Below are 23,282 nucleotides of genomic sequence, written 5' to 3'. Positions count from 1 at the left end.
TTCTAAAAAAACAGTATTTAGTCTGGATTGTAGTAAATGAAGGACAGCATTTATGTTTTCACTCAAAATGCACTGAACAGGAAGCAGCAATTTCCACATATGCTTGTCTATAAAGATGTGTTTGTTTCTCTACAAGTTTAGAACTGCAGCTTATAGAATGGTTTTGAAAAAATTAATTACTAAACTGCACCAAAATTGCATAAAGCATATAATGGACCAAAATGGATTGCTGTATTTTCCACATTTTTACTACCCAGAAAGAAAAGAATGATGATCTGTATAATTTCTACGTGGTTGGGTGATATTTGACATTATAGGTAAGCCAAGATCTGAGTGAATGTGGGGATATACATAAAAAATTACTTTTTTGCTTTTACCTTAAAAGAACTGGTAGCATATATCCACTAGATTTTTCTTTTTTTGCAGTCAGAGAATGACAAGGACAATTAGTTCTGTAGCAACTCACAACTACTCAAATAGAGATTGTTTAATTCTGAACTACATGTAAGAGCTGGGGATTTGATTACTTGGGAGTGTGGGAATCCACCTGGACCACTGGGAAACCTTTAGCTCCTCAGTGCTCTGCAGCTCAGCCCTAGAAATACCTCCTGTGCTAGCCTGTGTTCTCCATGCATGCATGTCCTTATATCTGGTTAAATCTACTCTGGATTTAATGTGCCTAAATCTACTATATCTGTAGAGAGCATGTTGCCTGTAGAGACCACACACATAGTTATGAGTGATAAGACTGAAAAATAAAGCAACCTGAATGTAATTCTATGCGATTTTAAAACTAAACAAAAATTAATTTTATTCACATGTTGTTTTCATGCAGGTGCTTTTAAGATTCCAAGGAAATACATTCTGCTACGCTCTACAATTGCCATTCATCTGAGTGTGTTCAAAACATTCTGTTTTTTAAAATGTTGGTAGCTTATTATATAAAGCTCCCAACAGCAAGGTGTAACCTACTGATTATTTCTGTAACTAAACGAACACTCTATCCCACACACCAAAATGGTAAAAAAACCCATAAAGAGCCCCATTCATAACCTAGCATATTTCCACCAGCCTGTGGCATAACTGATCGTAATCTCATTCAACAGATTTTATATGCCTTTTTTTTTCTTTTTTTTTTTTTTTTTTTTTAGGATTGAGTGTGGTAGGTTTTTGTTGCTATTATTTTGGGGTTTTCAATCCCTTAATCTCCTGTAGTTCATTAAGGATTAGAAAAGAATACTAGAAGAAAAACATAATTGTTAAACAAAGAATTGAAAAAGTAAATTCCTTTTTGCTGAGGACCAAACCATGACCATTTACCAGCCCTGACAACCAATACAGCCTGTGGATCACTTTGCCCTTCCAGCAGCAGCCTCTGTGAATGTCCAGCCAACATTTACATGCTAAGGAGCCATTCCTCTGAAACACATCCTCTCCTGACAATGTGATGACACTTCACTTGAAACAGCAAATTGAAGGAGATCTCCTGAACCAAATATTGCTTCTTCTTACACAACCACAGCACAAATCCTGGTGGAGGTCCCTTAATCTCTTGAGCCATTGCATGGTTGACAAGATATGCTAAACAGGCAATTCAAAAAATCATATCAAATCAAAAACTGCTTTCTCATATTCCGTGAAAAACCTCTCCTTCATAATTTCAGTAGTTTATCTGAAAGGTTTTGGTCCTACATCTCTAATATAATTGTCTCCAATGAAAAAAATGCCTCAAACTTACAGGAAGTCCAGCTGCTTCCAGATCTCAGCATGGAAAATATTATTCTCTCTGACTCTCAGTATTACCTATTTCTACTGAATCTTTTTAAACCTACAATTTAATTTAAATATAATTTTGTGATTGATGGCAGAGCTTCAAAACAGTGCTCTATGAACTATGGAAAAATACTGGCTACATCTAAAGATAGTTGTAATTTTCTTACCTCAGAGAAACTAAATTTGGTTTCCAGATATCCCTGAGGCCATAATTAATGCATGTCTTCAGGCAAAGGGAGGGTAAAGTGCACCTGGACTTCTAAAACTCTAGTTTGAAAAACAAGTTTCCAATTGCAGCGTTTTTCCCAGTACTCTTGATGAAGCGGCAAAAACTATAGGGACTAACCAGTGTAAAGATGGTAAAAAACCCTGTGACTTTGAGCAGAGAAACCTTTGAAAAAGACACATTTGGTAGAACATTTAGAGCAGCTCAGCACAGGCCATGAATAAAACTGGGCATGTGAAAATCCCTAATTTTTCTCAGAAGAAATGTTCCTTTTTTAAATTTCTTTTTCTTGGAATGAAAAGGCAATAGTTCAAATTCAGACAAGTTTGAGGCCTTTTTCTATTTTATTTTATTTGGAATCCAAGCAGGTTTTTGTATCGACATTGAAGTGAAACTGTTTCATTGTCAAAAGACTTTACTTTGACAACGTCATTAAGTGTTTTATATATTTAAATTTTAAAAATATCTGTAGTTAATTAATCACTAGTCTACATAATGAATTTACATCCTTTTACATCCAAAAGATGTAAGTAGAATTGCTAGATTCCAGAGAAAGCCTTCCATGTCCTGAAAAAAGCATTTAGCAGTGGAAATTTCTGTACCTGAAGCTTTCTGGCCAGGTCTCTTTGTAAGGCTTATAAATTTGAAGTTATCTGTTCCTCTGGTGAGGTGCAGGCACAATCTCATTGGAAATTGTTCAAAGTACAGTTTTTCTAAGTCTCTTTTTTAAAAGGCTTTGTATCAAGCATCAGACATTTTTTTCATCAAGCATTACTGCAGTACTGACCTGAAAGGCCCATAGGAGGTTCAGAAGAACAAACTGAATTACAGTATGTTTCCCTTGGTCCACTAAATGGGATACATGCCCAAAGTGAAAAATTGATCCAGTAGCACTAATTTTTGATCCATCTGAAGAATCAGAACTGTCACCAAAGGAATTAAAACATCAACCTCCAAAGATGTAAAAGAAATCTCTGTCTTGATACAGAGGAGTAAGCCATTAGAGACAATATGGGAATACTGTCCAGTGGCAGAATCAGATATAAGGTTATTCTAATTACACTGCTATGTTTTTAGAAACCATTAAGATGAAGTATATGGCATTCAAGTATTGTTCCATAACTGCATCTCACACTCACTCATATAATTCTCATTTGGACTATAATTAAAACCAAAACTTTCAAACCTCAGATAACTAGATGGAGCTGAGGTTTCTCCAAAGTCCCAGGGAGGGATCCCAGGAGGATCAATTCACCAACTTTTAAGGAAAAAGAAGTTAGGTGATAATTTTAGGGCTAAACTCTCAAATCCCGCAAAGAGGGATTCTGCCACATAGCCTTTTGGGAAGGGAGTGCTCCCATCTGACATTGCTAGCACTGCTGAGAGTCAGGACAACAATTTAGTTTAGCAGTCAACATTTTTTTTTCTAGTTCTTACAGTGACTATATGACTTTGAAACTAAGTTCCTCATTACATAATTTTCAACGGTGCTAGCAAAGCTTTTCACCCTAAGCTATTGACTTGTGTGTATGGAAAGTCCACAAGATTAAAGGTGGCTCAAGGTGAAAATCAAAATGCAGACTCACATAAACTTTATGATCTTGGCTTTTACCTGCTTTGTGCCTCAGTTGATCTATTCAAGTAGAAAAAAAAAACCCAAATGTATTTAAATGTCAAGACTATAGCTAATTATTTACAAAAGCACTAAGTCTATATAATTAATTTTTCATTTCCTCAACTCTCAAAGAATTGGTACTTTGTCTTGAATTTTTTAGTATCTCTAAACACCTCAAACTACTCTCTCCAAGCAAACATTAAAAAATAGTTACATATGGATTGAACATTTTAATATAGAATCCAGCAGAGTTATAACAAGTACCATAATAGAAGTCATGGATCATGTTTTACAATAAAGCAAGGTGTTAGATGGCTAACCTTTTAAAGTAAGTTAATGCTGCAAATATTGCAGAAGGGCTTTTTTTTTTCTTTTTTTTTTTTTTTTGACAAAACACATTTCCTATCAAGGGCAATTGCCCAGGTCCTTGAATTCCCAGCTCATCCGTACTTGGCAATCTTGCCAGCTCTATACCTCATGGTGTTAGAGCTCTGCTTAATATCCAGGAGAAAAGCTTTTCCTCAAAGTGACATTTTCCTGTTACCCCACTGCTGCAAGGAAACCCTGCATTGGTATCTGGCCAAACTTTATCTTTCACTTTCCCAGTTTGGCAGTATCCATGTACCAAACAGATCACTACTTTGACTCTTGCCAGGGATCAATACGTTGTGCATTTATACCAACACACACAGTCTAGCTTACTTAAATGAATAGGTTTTGGAAAGTGAAACGTACATAATAAAAGGAGTGAAGAGAGAGCAGTTTGATATATTGATTATGGGAGTTATTGCTACCTATGTTCCTATAGTGTGTATGTGTATTTACTGAGACTACTGGCAAGATTGCCTCTATTCTCTCAGACCACGTATTTAACACCTTCTAACAATTTATTATCAGAGACAGGCTCATCAAAGCTGTGCAGATCAGTTATGAGTGAAGAAAGGCATGTGGGAGTATGTGTATTCATGGGCAAACATACATATATCATTCTTTTAGAATGTCTTCCCAGTGATTATGGAATATTTGTGAAACAAGAACAGAATGGTTATCAATGTTTTTATGTCTTGCCCAATTTTCCTGTACTATTTATACACACCAGATTTTGGTTTATTTCACAGCCATTATTCATAAGACACAAGAAAAATGGCAAATAACTAGGAAGACAAATCAAGGACTCCAAACATATACTACGTGTAGTCATCCAACTACAACCATGCTGTGAGCAACACTGTGTGTTATGTGTGTGCATATATATATATATATATGGATCTCAGTGAGTTTCTAGTACAGCATTCATTCATTTTCTGTGTGTTTAAATGAGAGGAATAAATACTCTGTAATGTGAGTGCTTTCCTGGAGCACACACTTACCTCTCTCTCTGCCTGAAGAGGCAGGCTGCACCAAGATTCCTTACTTGCTCTCTGGCACAAGAGGTACAGAGGCTGCAGAGAAACAACTGGCTTTGTTCAGCTTTTTACTTTCCAGGACATTGGTACCTTTCTCTGCACACACATTTGACTCAGGGAGAGCAGCAACTGGAACTGCATCTCTGCACAAACAGGGAGACAGCAGCATATTGCAGTTTCCATCCTTCCTGCCTTGAATGCCTGTACAAGACTAGTTATAATCTGACCTTGACTAAGATTTCAGCAACTCTGAGGAAGAAGCAATTTACACCCCCAAATTGGTCCTTCACACTTATATTTGCAGTTGCCCAAGGTACCTAATTTTATTGCACCAGCTGCACCATACTAAGCAGAGCCTGCAATCCCCAAATACTTAGTATTTTGAATAAACTTAGGAATTAGGCTGAGATATATTTCTTTCATGGATACTAATTTAGCTGATAAGGATTTTCTGGGTGGTAATGGAGATCCTGTACACAAAGGCTAGGAGCTTTCTGTTCCTCTTATTGAGTCCCAAATGATAAGGATGTTAACTGGAAATGAACAAATTAACCAAGCTCCAGCGGAAGTCCTGAGGGTGGTCAGTCCCCTTCATTTGAACACTACTCTTGTTTTACTGCCAATTTCTCATTTACTTTTTCCTCTGCCTCTGTATGTCCATTTGAGATCTCCAATGGCACTTCAGCAGAATACCTGAAGCTTCTTAGATCTTTTTCAGCCATTTGGGGTTGCACACTGGATTCCCTGGCACAAAATGGAATCAGCCATATGTAGCAAGTTTGGCTGTTTTTTTTTCCTGCTAACAAGAATTATCAGACTACAATCTGCTATGTGCCATGGTTGTTTGGGAGTAAAAATGGTTACTCACACTTTACAAACTTCTAGGAAAAAGTTAAATCAACATATACATTATATTTCTATTACAGCAGCATATATGATATATTTTTGCCTGCAAATTCCTCTTGTAGCAAACAATGCCAATTAGACAACCAGAAACCAGACATAAGTGAAACATGAATTCTCTCTTCCTGAAGGAATTTCTGACATGCTGATGCTCAATTCTGGCCCACCTTTAGTGGACTGCAATGACTTACAGCACTTTGCATCTATATCACAGAGAATTAAGCCATGCAGTGTCTGCAAGTTCCATTTTTGTTTCCCTGCTAGGCGCAGCTGTCTTAATATTCAGAGGCAAGAAACGTCCAGAGCCTATTGAGTCCAGGTGAAAATGAAATCAAGTCACCACCTACAGACAGTAAAATCTACATGAAAAATTCATATTGATTTTTACCAAGACAACACTTCTACAGAAAGTTTTAATGCAACTATTTCTAGTTCTTGGAAACTGTACTTTTTCAGGAAAACAAAAATAAATTATTGTCTTCTAAGTTTCTAGTGAGTCAGAATACAACCCCAGATGTTAAGTATTTCAGCTCAAATCTCTTGATACCAAACAAATATTTTTGCATATTTTATATATAAAACATACACACTTGTGTATTATAATACATGTAGCAAAACTACTGACAGATGCTTGGAGCTGAATTTTATAGAATAATGTATTTGACTAGAAATATTAAGGCTATGTTCTCCCATTTGTTAATGAATCAGAATCCTAAAGGCCAGACAGCAAGTAAATTGTGGGCAAGACATAAAATAATGGAAAGGAAATGGATACTCAGTCATTGCTAATGGATACTGCATTAACTTTACTATATCAGTGCAGGAACAATGCATATTCCCTCTGCACTACCAAACTGCTTCCCAGTAGCATCTTTTGGAAAACCCACTGGTACTGATCAGAAAAAAATACTATGCAAATATCTGTGCAATTGCTAATGTGAAAAAAAAAAAAGATTGTCTATGCTATTGATTTTGACTTCCGTAATGGCATATCATTTACAAATCTGAGACTACAGAATAAGAGTACGTATAAAAAATAAATTAATGAAAAATGAAAAAAGAATTATAAAATCATCCTTCTGAATCCATTTTTTTACAGTTTTTCTATACTTCAGAGTCATATTCATTTGAAATATTAACTATCCAAATTAACTTGTGAGTTCATAATATTAACCCTAAACTTTGGAGAAATTACGAAAATAAATTACTTCAGAGACATATCATCTTTTGATATGTTTCTTTTAATTTTGAATTAATCTTATTTTAGTAGTGTTTTAACAGGTGAACTGAAAACATCTCAAGCAGGAATAGATTTCAGGCTAAAGGTTTCAAATTGACTCTGCAGAATTTGATATCCTTAACACTATAAGTCTACATGGGAGTTATTTGCATCACACTACTCCAGGAGTAGTAACAATATATATTGCAGTTAACGGAGAAAGTTCTTTTGAAGTTCTGAAGATTTGGCATATGAAAGAAAAAAATTACATTACTTATTATTTTTTTACCCAAACAAGATTTTATCTTTTAGTTATAAATTAATTTCAGTTTAGCTTAGACATCTTCATGATGCACAGCCTTATGTGAATTTCTATTATACTTCATATTGAGAGGGCTGAAAGGTTGAGAGATACATCTGTCATACCATAGTGTAATAGAGAATTTTGTTCCAGCCAACTTAATCTGTACAAGACACTTACAAAATACCTAAAGAGTAAAGAGAAAAAAAAAATTGAGGAATAGAATTCCTTGAGTTATGGGAAGAGAGTGAGGAAACATATTGTTTAAATAAGATGACAAGTACAGAAGAAATACTAAAAGTGTGGAAGGGCATCAAGTAATTTTGGAAATTTTAACAGAATAAGTGAAACATTATTATTCTCACAGGTTGTGCCTACATCTTCAAAGAAATGGCTTACAGCGATGAAGCACAAGTGTCTCAGAAATAATGAAGAGGCTGACAGCAGGGGCAAAACCCCCAACAGTGCAGCTCCAAGAAAGGGAGGATATTATTTAATGTATATGGAAGGCACTCAATTATATGAGCAAAGGGAAGATTTCCTGGTGTCCTGATTCCAGCTGAGGGTTATACTATGACACCTGGCACCATCAGTCTTTAGGATACTTTTGAAGCTCTAAAGAAAGTTCTTAAAATGTTAAACTGGCAAACAACCTAAACAGACTAAACTGGAAAATGAGAAGTACTTAAAGAAGGAAACTCCTATTAGCAAAGAGATGGACTAGGGTCCAATGAGTTTTAGCTGTCTACAGTTTTTTCAAGTCTAGAAAAATGTTTAGCTTTTTAATTTACTTTGAGAGAAAGATACATTTGGCACCTAAATGTTTTGCAATGGAAGAATCCTGTACTAGAGAAATTAAAGGCTTGTTCTCTGCTATAATAGACTCTGAGAACATATTTACCTTGCCAGATCAAATGTTACTTGTATCAGGAAGAGCTGTAATGAAAAAGGCTTACTTCACAACATTCACAGCTGAAACTCAATAAAAATGTGATCACAGGTTTTAAAGTTTTCATCTTCTCAAGGTCTCCTATCTACAATAAAAAAGGTTTACGTCCTTTGACAGGAATCACATTTTTGTGCCCTTTTGTACTTGTAGGAGCCTGTCAGTTTTCATTTCCGATGAAAAATACTTTTATTCCTTTAGGGATTTTTTTTAGTCAATTATGGTTTGCTTGCATTCATGCAAAAAGTAGTAATAACAGTAATTTGAGTAATTGTTCCCACCAATGAACACTTATTGCTCAAAGACTACATCCAACATAAAAAAATCCCGTTGCTTTGAGATCTACAAATGCAGCCTGTGCCACAGGATAGCCAGGCTGAGACGTGAAGCTCTACTGAAACAAGAGGTGAACAATTATGATAATGAGAGCTAAAACACTTCCATTCTAGGAACAGCAACATCTAGGGACTATAATTTCAGACTATATCTATTGATGAAGATCAGTGGTTAATGATTTCTTAATCCCATACTTCCCATAATTTTTGAGTCTGTTCTTTCCCTCAGCTGGAGCTGAAAATGATGTGAGAACCTTAGGAATGTAATAAGAAAATATCTGTAATTTTGTTTGACTGGTGGAAGTGAGGAGTTATTGAAAACCTGCCTCTGCCACAGCTTGATAACTAGGAGAGAGTGAGAGGTGAAGATGTCAGCTCAGACAGGCAGAGATGCTTTTCATCTTCCTTAGGTGAAGTGAAAGAGTGTGAATGGAAGAGCCACAGCACCGTGGGTGGTGTGTCATTGCGCTCCTGCTGTTCTGGCCACACATCAGCTGGCTGTAAATCTGCTCAGCAGGAGATTATGGAAGGGTGAAAGCTCTGCTTTTGCATCAGCTCAAACAACAGCCCTCACAGACAAACAGCAGTAATCCTGGGAAATGCAGCTCACTTGTCATGCCTCCTGTGAATATTGGAGAGCCAGATTACAGGGACAGGACCCACATCAGAGATATGACTCAGCATCTGGAAACAAGCCCATGGAACAATCCAATTAAACCAGTTGTTCTTACCCTGAGTTATACTTCAATTAGTCTGTTAAGAAAAAGGTTTAGACCACAGACTAATTTTAATTACTAAGTCTTGAGGATGCATTTTTTGAGAGCAGTTATTTAAATGACCTTTGCAAATTTGATGAAGTCAAGTAAAGGATAATCAATAAAGTAACTAAAAGGCAATAGTGAAACTCCAGTTGCATTAGTACTATTTCATACAGCTTTTCTTTAAAACTAAAGCAAAGCAATACTGAAGACAATTAGTAGAATGCACTTGCATCAATAAAAGTACTGCATTAATGACAACTTTATAAACTGTGGTCTTGTGTAGCAAACGACATTCAAATACAGCTATTACTACATGCAGCAAGTCAATACAAAGTTTTACTGAGTTCACACTGGTTGCAATAAAGAAAACAGTTTATTTATAGGGATTATTTCTAATTGCTGGTAGTACTCTTGTTTCTAAGCACTAGGAACAGCTAAATTTGGAAACTAAGAAAGAAATGTATTGGATGTCCAGGTAAAGCCTCTATCGTGTTTAATATGTGAAAAATATACATGATGAAAATATAGTAATGACTCATTTTAACCAAAATGGATTCATCCTCAAAAAAAGTTATGAATAAGAGTTTTCCTTTGCTAGCATGCCCACAGACAAAATGCTCAGCATCTGGTAAGTTTTTCTACCCCTTCTCTCCCACTTGCCTTTACTCCCAGTATTAGAAATGTGACATCAAAGTGTAAAATTGTATTCTTAACTGTGGTTCTTCATAGAAAAATAACAGATACCACTAACAAAAACATTTATTCCGAGTTTTCGCACTGCATTTCTTCTCAGTATAGTTCAACTAACTATTATGAACATATCTTTACTTAGGAGACTGCACACTGAGGGCTTTACATTCATGACCAAATTCTTAAAAAGATTTTCTTCTCTGCAGAAAGATATTTTTTTCATTTGTAACAAACTTTCTTGTTAGCTTCTTTAAAAATTTTGATCTTAGACATCCTTAACACATTTTATTCACAATGTAAAAGTTGATTCATTCTACTGAAAGTGGCATGCTTCTTTTATCCTAGCATATAAACTGACTGCTGGCCTAATTGGAAATATCCTTTAAAAAGGAAGTCAGAGATACAAAATCCCTGCAGAGATCAATTACAAGAGCCATTCACAAACACAAGAAAAATAAAAACTGAAAGACCCTGCTACAATTGATAATAATGGTTGAGAATAGTAGAATAGTTACATAAAAAGCCCAATGATGTTACATTTGTTATCCTTTGTTTTAAAGCAAGTATTTAAAGAATATTTTCTATTTATTTGTGAAACAAAAAAAGAGGAATGTAGTTGGTTCACTACCAAGGCTGTACGGTGTTAAACTGTATGCAGATTAGTTATGCCTATTTTTTCTTTTTAAGGACAAAGGTGAAAAAAGTGGTAGTCTATTACTTTTAAGACATCAACTGACATTTTCATATAGTAGCTTAACCTGCAGTAGATGAGGAGTAGCCTGACTAGATGACATTTATTTCCAGAGATTTACTAGGGGATGAAATGTGATGTAAACTTGATGTGAACACTGACTGACCTCTAGCTAAGGACAGCAGCTGATTATTCATGAGTTCAAATGCAATACACAGGATTTGGATCTGCAACATTTCCTAAAATATGGTCAACACTGTCACTGGATTTTTGGAAAGAAAAAGTTGGAAACTGGTGATCCTTGACATTGGGAGTGACTCTCTTCCCTGTTACTCTGCTGTACATAACAACCATTTTCACTAACTACAAAGGGAAAGATACTTACTGTAAAATGCTACTTATTGCTGAAACAGTCATTAGAAGATTTTAAGTGGGTGACTCCTCTCAGCAAGGTATCAGAAAAGCAAGAAGAGCCCTTCAGGATATGAATATATTAGGAAACAGCTGAGAGTCTATTCCACTCCATCTCACCATGTCATGGGAACATACTGCATGATTTTTATGAGCTTTGGACATTCATGAACAATTGTCTCCCATTTTGTCCTGCAGTCTTCTCCACCCAACAAACCATGCATTGTGTGGAAAAGCCAGGCCTGAACATCAGCTAAAAGCACCTGAAGAAAGCTGTCTGCTTTTACCTCAGGCCTGACTGCTTTCCCAACACCTAGTCCGCTCCTGTGAGACAAGGCTGGATATTGTGTTTCAGAAGTCCATGATGCCTCAGAATAAGATAAATAGATGTATCCAACAGATACTCAATTACCTTTCAAATGGATGTGGCATCTGCACAGACTTCATCACACTACACAGGGCTAATGGCAATTTTCCATCTGTGAATGGGGTCGACAATGCAGCAATCAGCCTTGCATCCAGACCCAGCTCTACACTGCGCCTACCCAATGGCAATAAAAATTAAAGAGATGCCTCTTTAATCAACTGCAGAAATTCTAGCCATTTACAAGGTATGCAGTCAGTCTCTCACAATCCACACCCTGCACTGATTCATATTGATTTGGGCATATACAAACCTCCAATGCCAGAACACAAACAGCATAACAGAGATGCCACTTTTGGGTATCACTGGCATCTTACTCACAAAAGTTGTCAACAGCACAAGAAGTGTGGAATTATTGGATTCAATGAGAGAATTAAATGAAAAATCTAAAATATCAATAGATGTATATTTTATCATTCTTTGACAGGTTTTTCAGGGAGAAGATATATAAGAAAGATCGAGAGACAGGTTTGTGAGTGAAAGCAAGTCAAATGAAATGTCTTTCTAGTCCTAATGAAATAGAATTTATTTGGTTACTAAATATATTCTGTAAATACCCACTCAGTTCTGTATTCAAAACTAGGCTAAAGGCTTTTCATTTGTGTAAGCAAAGTGAATTTATGAGGAGAACACTACTGGGGATGAGAGCCAGAAACAGTTAAATTTTGATGTGTTTTGCGAGATTTCACCACCTTTCTCCCTTCAAGCTAATTTCACCTCATCAGGGACCCAGGGGTTTTTCCTATGTATTTAAGCCTATATTGAAGTTACAACAGGGCTGAGACTTGACCAGAAGGTATGGGCTAGCTTAAACTTTTCCCTACTTTTGCAAATAGGCAACATAAGCACTATACTGGGGACTCAGCAGGGACTGCTCCCACAGGCAGTGTGGAGGTGGGCAATCTCCTGCACACAGGGGTGTTATGAAGTGGATGACACTCGAGAAGATTAGGAGGGAAGACACTTCCACATCAATTCACCTTTGAATCTAGATCTGTGTATTGAAAAGAAGTCAAGGAGGAAAGGATGGCCAAGGAGACTTGTAGATACATCTAAAATACCACAGGCAGAAAGCAAGAGATTAATTCATGACCTGTGGAGAGCAGAGTTGGGGAAGAGAGTGTCTCAGTTTAAGGAAACCCAGTGCCTGTGGTGCTCTTTCAGCATAGTGCCTCCTCAGGAGACTGTAGAGCCTGAAGCAATATGGAGCAACAGAGCTCCAGCAGACCCAGAGCATATTTTTTTTTTGCAAAAAAGTGGAAATGGATAGCAGCCAAATTCTATTCCTTAAGTCTCAATGCAGGTCCCAATATAGTAAAGCTAACTGAAAAATAATAACTGCATAAGGAAATTTTTACAGCAGCTCAGGTATTAAAAACGCCGCACTAAGGTTGACAACACTAAGGCTGTCCTTGGAAAAATGCACTACGGAAGTATTGTATACACAATGATTTTCCACACCTCAGGGATTTCTCCACTTCTTGAATTTAAAATACAAAATAACAATAGAAATATAGACATACTATTTTAAGTTTAAACTCTCTTCGATTTCAAAATCAATTTCAAAATACAAGCTCTTTTTGGTATGTTTTCAAAGTGGAAAATGTGCTCATGCAAAAAGGTAGCATAAAGTTTACGCAGCAGCTAGGTCCCAATAAGGTCCAAATAGGACTTTGACTTAAATTTTTTCCTAGAGCTGTATTAGTCTTCTCAGCAGAGCTTTATTTCATCCTAAATGAATGCTTCCATTAAATCACTACCCAAATGTGTGTAAACAAAAATGCAGTTTCTCTAAAAGAATACCAAAACAGTGTTGGTTTTTACAAGAATAGATTTTACCTCTATCAAGTGCCTTCATCTTAGACACTATTTGAGCAGCTTAAGTATGTCTGTGAAGCATATTAAGTTTCTAAGATTAAAGTATCCAGATATGAGAATAATATCTGTATTAGGGCTGTTACATACATGGGATGATACAAGTACTGTTTTTCATTTATTGTATTTTCCAAAGATGCTCAAACTACATATAATTATCATCTTGTAAAAGATGAAATACATTTTAAAAAATCAAAAATCGCCAAGCTCTGCTCAGCTTTCAAATATTCTATCATACAGTAATGAAAAACAATTGGAAATTTAAAAATAAAATAAAAACAAAAGAAGGGTGATAGCTAAAAATGAGAGCAATCTTTCAGGTTTTTTAGAAGCATAAGTTATGTAGTCATTTAAATGAATTATAATTTTAAAATGTAGTTTTAGTTTCCTCTTAAGCGAGGAGGCTGGTTTACTTCATATCCAGCCAGGGCTGCTTGGAAAGTAACAGCTCCATTTGACTGGTCTGAGTTTTTCTGTAGGATTTTCTTTATTTACATAAAAATACAGGCAAAATTGTGCAAAGAAAATCTTAGAAACACCAGGAACAGTAGTGACTGATAGTGCCGTTATATTATACTTTCTGACAGCACAGGATGTTTTAATGAGAGACCATTCCTTCCTCCCACGTTTCTACAGAAGCTCCCTGCAGTGATGGGTGGTGGCCTGGTGTCTGCTGTAACTCCAGGCACAGTTGTGCCTTCAATGTACAACTGACCTGATACTTCCAGCCAAAGGGAAAAAGCTTCCTGAATCCTCATGGTGCTTCTCCAACATGTGGAAGGTGGTCAAACCTGTCACCTCTGCTTTTGTCTGAAGCACAGAGAAGGCATAGTTACACATTTCTGAGTTCAGTTTTCAGATGTGGAAAGACAAGTCTTCTGAACTGTGATTAAAACCAATTAATCAGTTTAACTTCTTGAAAAACAAATATTTCACCTCTTGCTGCCCACATCCTTCCTCTCTCTTCTCCCTCATAGACTCCCATGTCTCTACAGAAGCAACAGAACACTAAGAAAAACCCAGTCAGTTTTTTAACACTTTTAAAATGTTTGTGCTCTGGCTTCATTTCCCATGATTATAACTATTAACTGCCACTACATTTAAGTCTTGCCCCAAATCAGAAATAGGAAGTCCACACTTTATTCTAATAGCTGTCAAATTACTATTTTTCATCTCATTATTAGCAGTAAGTGCGAAATAATCCAGAAGTTCTTTTATTATCATTAAATGTTAAAGTTTACTTTGCAAATACAAATAGATCCTATAATACACAGATCCTCTAAAACATCATTAAGCTTTAACCACCACAAACAAAATAACCAGCTCTTGCTCATGACACAAAGATATTTTTCATTAAAAGAAAGCACATAGTTGTTTTCATATGAAAAAACTACATTTTCTGTATACCTCCAATACAATGAACACAGTATTCCCAATTTAAGTTGCGTCTGATGGGCAAACCCCACCAAAATGCTTCAAATATTTTCTGTTTTTTACTACCATCTTTTGAACTGACTGCTTGCTTGTGGAGAAATTTAGGAATCAGACTTACAGAACCTCTGGTTAGTTTGCTGCGAAGTGCATTCTGATAAGCAGTATTAGTACCTGATCACTAAAATTGAAATAACATGGGCTGAAATGGTGACTCTAAAAACAAAGTAGCAATACAAAAATAAGTGAAAAATAATTAATTTCAAAACTGAGATTAAATCACTTTCAAGGAAAGCTTAGAAGCAGCTCTTTTAACAATCCCATTAATTTTTCTGAATTACATTTTACATTTCAGGGTAGTGCCAAGACAAGCTTTGGGGTATTAAAAAAACAATTAGAACCAGCAATCTTGTGAGTCAATTCATTTTCTGATTTAGATCAGTGTAAATTTAGACCAACCTCACCAGGAAGGAGTTATTCCAAGCTTGTGCTGATGTGAACTAAAGTAAAGTGTAGTCCTATTAACCATTTGTTTCCTTGATTTGTCCCATAAAGAGCAGCAAAGACTAGAGGAAATTAAAGAAGCTATTCAGTGGATTTTATTTCCACAGGACTCTGCAAATATGTCATTCTCAAAAGAAAAAGGACCTCCTGTTAATTTTCTGCTCTGGTTAGAGGTAATTTGGAAGATGAGCGCTGGGAGCTGAAGAATAATCATTCTCCTATGATGATCATCCCTTGAACTCTCAAGATGAGCAAAATGAGCAACCAAGGGCATATGAGCATACATAAAGCTGCGGACATATCCTCTTACATGTGACTTTGGAAGATGGGACTAAAAGACTGTAATCCATTTTAGCATCACCCAGTTTGATGTTCACATTGGTAAGACACCTGTTTGCATCTCCCTTACAAATACTGCAACTTAAAACAGCTCTGATTTAATTTGAATAGTTCGAAACATTGCTCCCTCCAGTCAAAATTAATTTTCATCAACGTCAAGCCTGGTTTGCATCATCAAGCAAAAACTACATTTTACAGTTGCCATCACAAACCAATAATTAGTTTTGTTTCATTATCAGAATTATTAATCAGTAATTTACTAAGGTACAACTTCTGCCTACAGCCCCACCCCTCTAACCACATCCTAACCTATCTCCTACCAGACATTATGCTAAAATTTGCTTTCCAGATTAGGAGTCATGCTCCTAACTCTAACATATTTAATTGTACAGTTTTCATTTAACTGATTTGGAAGGAAATACACCTGATTTAAAACCTACTGCTTTCTGCATGCAATGTTTTCCTCCTTTCTCCTCTCACACAGTTATATCAAATGTCCTCTGAAGATAAAATTTTAAATAATTCATCTCCATTTGGAGACGAATCTATTTTTATTATATACTTGTGGCTAGCACAGGTCTTTCCCATGAGAACTTTCTCCTGTGTTTTATAAATAAAGATAAAGTTTGGATGTTATTAAAACAGTGTCTTGAGATTTAGGCAGTTCGGGCCTGGCCAGTCAGGCCTAGGGGGAAGTTTCTGACTGACCAATCTGGGTGATCTCTGAAAAGTCTATATAGGTTGGAATCAAAATAATAAAGCTCTCTTTTCTTGCCACACTGAGAACTCAGGTCTTTTTCTCTGCTAGCGGCTCAACAGTGACATATACTTAGGCAAAAATGTTCAAAACATTTATTTTGAAACAATACAGCATTTCTTTTCTAATTTCGCTAAGTCACCCAGTCACCACGGAGTAACATAAGACATGAATGCTGACTATAGACAACAAACAGGAATAAGGACTTGGACTGTGCAACTTCCTTTCACTTCTAAAGCTATCCACTCCCAGCTCTGGTGATAAAGAAGAACTGATTTGCATTAAAATTTCCCTTTTCTGTCTGCAAAGAGAACTAGGCAGTGTATCTTGGATATCTTTGTGGATACACAGACCCTGTCATAGTGTAGCATTAACAACATAAACCATGACAGCTATTTCTACAGGTTGGCAGAGCAAACAAGATTGAACATAGCAACTGTAATTTAGGTTTGTAAAGAAACTTGGTGGAGTGTTGTTCAAATAAAGGTCCTACAGTTATTTGCACTGGCTTATTCCTGGAATAATTATTTTTTGTCTTTTAGCTATGAATTCTCCTTGGAAACACAACAGAAAAATTGGTTGGTTTTTTCCTTATTTTCATAAGGGTCATGTACAAAACTGAGAATGACTTCCCAGACTTTTATATAATTTCCTTTTTATAAATGCAAAAGCTACACACAAAGAGTCTGCCACATGGAGAATACAAATTTCATTTTCCAAACCCTAGGCAATAGTGCTTCTGGTCACAAAAAGAGACATTACGGCATGCTTAAAAGTTGTACTGATATATATTAATGGACATTAAATTACCAAAGGAGTCTCCTGGTGTGACATACACAACTCTTGTCTCTTCTGGCAAAGGCACTGGTGAGTTCAGTACAAACAGTGCTCTTGGAAGCAAGAGACTTTCACTTTTTAGTGCAAATATGGATTCTGTGCTTCAAAGACATTTGAAATCACTCTTTTGGATGACTCTGAAGTATTTCACTGTAATGCAGAGATTCCCGCCTCCTAACCCTTATTTATTGGATTCTCATATCATGTCTAAGGATTCACACTTGTAGGTTTGTTTATCACAAACAGACATGTAAATATTTTCTTTGGAATTACTCAGGAGGAGATCAGCTGACGGATCTGCAGGCACTGCTCCTACACTGCTGCTGCCTTCCTTCTTTTCCTGCCCTTCTCTTCCCCAGGACCTCCTGCCAAAGGGATTGGGCAGTTTGTGAGCACCCTGGAAGCACTGCACTATCAGACAATAGCAGATGAACCCCAAATCTTTGATATTGTGGGATCTGTCTGGTGACTCTAGAAGCAAATTATTATCTGCTATCTCTAATGCATTGATCTCAGTTTTAACTATATTGCCAGGTTTTCATGGTCGGCACACAGAATAAATTCTAAGTTTGGGCAGAGTTCATCTGCTTTTGAAATACCTAAATAGCAGCCAAATTTTGCTTCTAAAAAAATTGTACCCACACAGTGCTAGTTTTGCTTCAATGCTTAGATGATGTGGTTCTCATGCAAATGTTGCAAAGCTCCTGCAAAAGATAATGTTTTCTTTTTTTCTGAATTGCCTTTCTTAATGGGACAAAGGAGTAGGAGAATATGAAAGAAGAGAGTTTCTTTTTTGCTTAGCTGGAACACTAAGCAAGAAAATGAAATGATCCTGAAGTTTGGAAGTAGGTGTGCTACAGCGTGACCCTGTCAGACTGCATGGTGGATTGCAGGAGCACCACCAGTCAGAGCTGACTGCTCCTCTCCAGCTCTTGAAACATTACCTTGACAGGAAATTTTTGTTGTCTTTCAAAACAAATTGAAAAATTAAATCAGAACAAGAAGCGATGTGAAGAGGGCACACTGGATGATGGGGCTAGGGGAAAAAAGGGGAATGAGAGCAGAAGAAGTGAGAAAGGCTTTAACAGCTCAAAGGATTATTCTTGTCACCTTTTCTCAAGCTGCTTTTTGCAGTGAGGTTGTCAAGCATCAAGGCTATGTATCAACATGCACAAGTCACCTCAGTTTTGACACTTCCTATTTTTCCAGAGCTTTTGATACTGGAACACTAATAACAGACCTTTTAATATGGAGTTCACCACATAATTCTGATTTCCAGCTCTTTAAAGATAGAAGTCTGAGTTGTTTTGAGGGATCTTTTCACTAAGGATTCTTTCCTGATATGCCCATATAAAAGTATATTTACAATTATACGCTGTGTTTTCTACATAGTGCAAGTCTTAGTATATATTCCATCTTTGCTAGACAAAAGACAGTCACACATTATGATTTTAATTTACTCTACACTTAATAATAAACTTAATTGACAGCAAATAAATGTATAAATAAATAAGTAGTGGAGGTCAAGGATCAAAAAGCCTGAGAGAAACCAATGCACAGAATATTGATTTCTGATAAACAGTTATAGCATTCAAATATCTCAGTCTGACATTTGGCTGAAAGTTGAGTGTTGATTGCATTGAAATGAATTCACAAGCCCTTGCTGGGACAGGCAGTTCTAATAAAAAAGAGAATGAAACCCTTTAACAGGAATTTAATCTTTTCAGAAAATGTAGGATGAATGTTTCTTGTACAAGCTTTTAATTATTTCTAAATTATCAACAGTCTTTTGACAATGAAGGAGATGGATTACAACAGTTGGTCTAAATGCAAAGGAAAACATCTTTGCCAAATGAAGGAAACATGCATTATTGCATGCCTGTATGGACCACGCAGGATGAAGATGTTGTTACAAATGACATAGCAAATTAACCAGTTTGATAAGACAGGTGACAGTTCCCTGGATTTGCAGACTACTTTACATAATTACAATAGCTCTTCAACAATATCACTCTCCATAGATTGTTTTAGTCATTTTCCCAAAGCACAGTGTTTCTTTCAGCTTTCCCAATTTAACTCATTTATCTCATTCCGATTTATTCAGGTTTACTCTTTTTTTTCCTTATCCTTTCCTTACCCTTATCATTACCTACTGTTTAATATAAGCCAGACTTACGAATTCCTGGCAGTCATTTCAGAAAAACAGAAATCACGGAAGCAGCCAAGTTGGAAAAGACCTTTGAGATAATCAAGTCCAACCTGTGACCAAACAACACCTTGTCAACCAGACCATGGCATTGAGTTCCACATCCAGTCTTTTCTTAAACACCTCCAGGGACAGTGACTTCACAACCTCTTTGGGCAGCCCATTCCAGTGCCCAACCACCCTTTCTGTGAAGAACCTATTCCTAATGTCCAATCTAAACCTTCCCTGGCACAGCTTAAGACTGTCTGCTCTTGTCCTAAATATGAACCTCCACTTATGTAAATATGATACACAAACCAGCAGACCTGCTGCTGCTGTGCTCCTGTTTCCTGAGGAAATAAAGCCCTGTGCCATCATTTCCATAACTGGATGCTAAACCTACACACTTAAGTGTATGAGCATAAACTCAAGCTGCTGATTCTGAAACTCTGAGTCACCACATAATTGCTGGACCTCCCAGAGCACACAGAAAGCATGTGGACCTGAATTCTCCATCCAGCCAAACCAGAAACTCTGCTGCCTTACCTGCCAGCCCTGGGTCCCCAGACTACTCTGGACTCATCTACTGTCCACAGGCAAACATATTTCACGTAGCAGAATACATCATGATAACAATGTACCTCCCCATGAATTCCCACAAAACCTCAAGGAAATTCCCGGTGCTCCTTTGGGCAGTATTTCTGCCACCAAACCCCAGCACACCTACTTTCAACCTCATGCCAGTCATTTAATACCCCAGAATCCAAATCCAGCATGATTTCCTCTAAGGTTATAATTACTATTGCAACTGGCTTTGTTTCTATCTACCTCAAACAAAAGGCAACTATGATAAATGGAGTCATTGTTCACAGCAAAATTATGAGCTGAAAAGCTTTACTGGCTCCTTCTGCTTGCCTGGCACAGTGCGCAAAACAAAAAGAGAAGCTGGGGCACAACTCCACAGCTTGGAAGATGTCATTGACTGGGTACAAGAAAACACTGGAATTTTTTATGCCCAAATGTAGTATTACCTCAAAAATAATCTCCATACCACTTGCCTAGATTAATCATCAATTCCATTTTCATTCAAATGCTCCCTTTTTCAAATTCACAAACTATTGGCTAAACTTTTTTTCCTACTTTGCATTTATCCATAGGCTGGGAAATTAATAAAGTAAAATAATTGAATGGTCCAATTTGGAACAGACAAGCTAATTCTATCATTCCATACAATAAATGACAGAAAGCCTGACAGCAGAGAAAGGCAAGTGGAAGAGTAAACAGAAGCAAGTTTCCAAGAGCTCTCTCACTATTCTTCCTATGCATTATTTTGGATATGATCTGGATTGTTTGGTCCATATGCCATGTCACCAGATTCCATGCAAGAAATCCCAGGGCTCAGGGACCCTGCCAGCTGAGAACTCATTATATGAATTGCTGCTTAAAAATTACCTTTATTAAAGGCAGAAGAACAGTATAGCAAGCTAAGAAACCGCATTAAGAATGTTGCACTACTGAAGACACTTGAAATTCTTGTCCCTGCACCCACAGGGATTCAGAAATGATAACCAATGTGTGCTGCACTGTACAGTGGCTGCCATGGCTGTTCTTTGTAATGGCTCAATAAACACATGTGAGTAGGGCACACCACAGCAAAACTTGCACCAAGTGCTATTTTATCTCTGAAGCTACTATGGAGGGAATGGCATAAGGGATTGTAATTCAGAACATCATGCAACGACATGAAAATTACGAGTTCTGAAATATTTTCCTGAACTGAAAGAGTTTAACTTCTACATTAAAAATCTATGCAAAAAATGTGTAAAAATACATCTGCTAGACTTATAAGCTGCTCGTATCAGGCAATTTTGATAATCTAACATGCTTATTAGAATCTGTTTTGCTTATTTTGCTGTGAAATTGTGGTGTTTTTTTCCCCTTAAACTACAAATCATACTGCCATATTTCATTCCTTTCTGTCATTTTCTTCTATTACTAACTTAAATAAATGATAAATACAGCTATGACATGAATTTTGGTTGAACATTTCAATACAATTTCCAAAGAAAAAATCACTTCCTGGCAGTATTTCTTTTTGGCTCAGGCAGCTATTCAGCTTCACTAACTCTCCTATTTTCAAACTAATCAGACCTTACTGACCTTTTTTCCATCAACAGTTGGAAGAATAATGGTGGCTTGTTCAACAGGCTCAACACCAAAACCTGGTTAAATTCTACCACCATCCATGAATGGCTCTGAGGAGCTTCTGATGTTTAACTAAAAAGACACATACCGGTGCACATCTAAAGTCCTTCCAAAAAACCTGAGTTCCATTAAAAATAAAAGATTTATATGTTAACATAATATGAATGTAACACAAATCACTATCCATATTATCATTATTGCCGTCTCAAAAACTAATTTAGCAATTTTTTAAAAAGAGCAAACAGAGTGTTGCACTGAAAAATGGAGGCCTCATTCTTACAGGTATCCCAGTAAATAAATCAGAAAAGCTGATTAAAAAAATTATTTTATAAAAAGACAACTGCTTCGAAATGGGCTTTCATTGTGTATCAAGGATTTGCTAAGGTGATCTACTGTCAGTACATTTTGACTTTCAACTATTCTCATTATGTTGTTTAAATATTATAACCAGTTCTGATCTCATAGCATGAACTGTAAACTTCATATTTGCAAGAAAATGAAATGTGGGAAAGTAAACAGGAAATGGTAAAGCAAAGACACTGATCTGCAGAAGGAAACTGCCTCCAGAATATATTTGCTTAGAAATAAATAAATGGATCTCACAGAACTTGACACTCAATGTAACTTGTGTTTCAAGGTAGTTAAAAAAGGAAGTAGATCCCAGTGAATTGGTTTATACTGAAATGCCTTTCCTTGGAGACTTACTGGCTCTATGAACTAATGTTACTACAATTTTACTCAATCACCCATGGTGCCTTTAGAGCTGAGTTTTTCACTGGTTAAGGCTCAACAAGTGGTCACCACTAACAAATAAAGATACAACTGCTGCCCAGAAGGGCAGACAGCCATGATTTAGTGTGACATTAGAAGATACTCATATAGTGGAAAGGGGATTGAGCAAACAGAAAAGAAGGACAAGTGTCAGTACAATAAAATGACGGGAAGTTATCTGGAAGATTATGTCCTAGTTGTCCTAGAGAAAATGAGAACTGAAAGGCTGGAGGCAGGAAAAGGGTTCAGAATGGTGTGCATCTGAAAGATGTTTGCATAGAAAAAAACAGGGTCATTCAAGGAAAAGAAGACAGTCAAGCTGATATACTTTAGTTTTGAATATCCTGTACATTCTTTTATCACTTCTTGATTTTGCAAAGAGATTTGCCTTATATCTGCTTATTTATTCCGCATTTTACTCCTTTTGACATCAAACTCAAGACATCTCATGACATATTTAATCTCACAGTGTAACTGTATGTCTCAACAGCACTTGCTCCTGGGCCTGCCTATTTCAGCCTCTGCCTCCAAGAATAAACTAGTCTTGGGACTGCCCAGTGGCTACAGAGTGGTGACCTGGTGATTTATCCTTGGAACACCACAACACATTGAAAAAAAAAAAAAGAGGCTCTAGATAACACACTCATCTCTACACCATTGATGTCATATAATCACCC

The 23,282-nt window shown here is 36.6% G+C and overlaps 1 protein-coding gene across 7 annotated transcripts in view; it reads right to left on the bottom strand.

Annotated features, from left to right (window-relative positions):
* Positions 1-23,282, bottom strand: part of CHRM3 (cholinergic receptor muscarinic 3) — a 255,006-nt gene that overhangs the window by 18,248 nt on the left and 213,476 nt on the right. Inside the window, exon 1 of one of the 7 annotated variants that reach the window (XM_085055550.1) lies at positions 17,718-17,797. The exons of 5 other annotated variants lie outside the window; for them this stretch is intronic. Coding sequence is in view for 1 of the 2 variants with exons in the window: in XM_085055547.1 (XP_084911673.1) it covers positions 11,690-11,724 (35 nt within the window). In the remaining variant the exon portion in view is untranslated. Of the gene's footprint in view, positions 1-11,689; positions 11,776-17,717; positions 17,798-23,282 lie in introns of those variants that run through there. One more of the 7 variants, XM_085055547.1, reaches the window with a different exon arrangement.

The sequence above is a fragment of the Lichenostomus cassidix genome, chromosome 3 (assembly GCF_008360975.1).
Source record: "Lichenostomus cassidix isolate B80296 chromosome 3, HeHo_3.0, whole genome shotgun sequence".
Taxonomy (NCBI): Eukaryota; Metazoa; Chordata; class Aves; order Passeriformes; family Meliphagidae; genus Lichenostomus; species Lichenostomus cassidix.
Note: the sequence above shows the minus strand (reverse complement) of the source record. Positions and strands in the feature narration are given on the sequence as shown.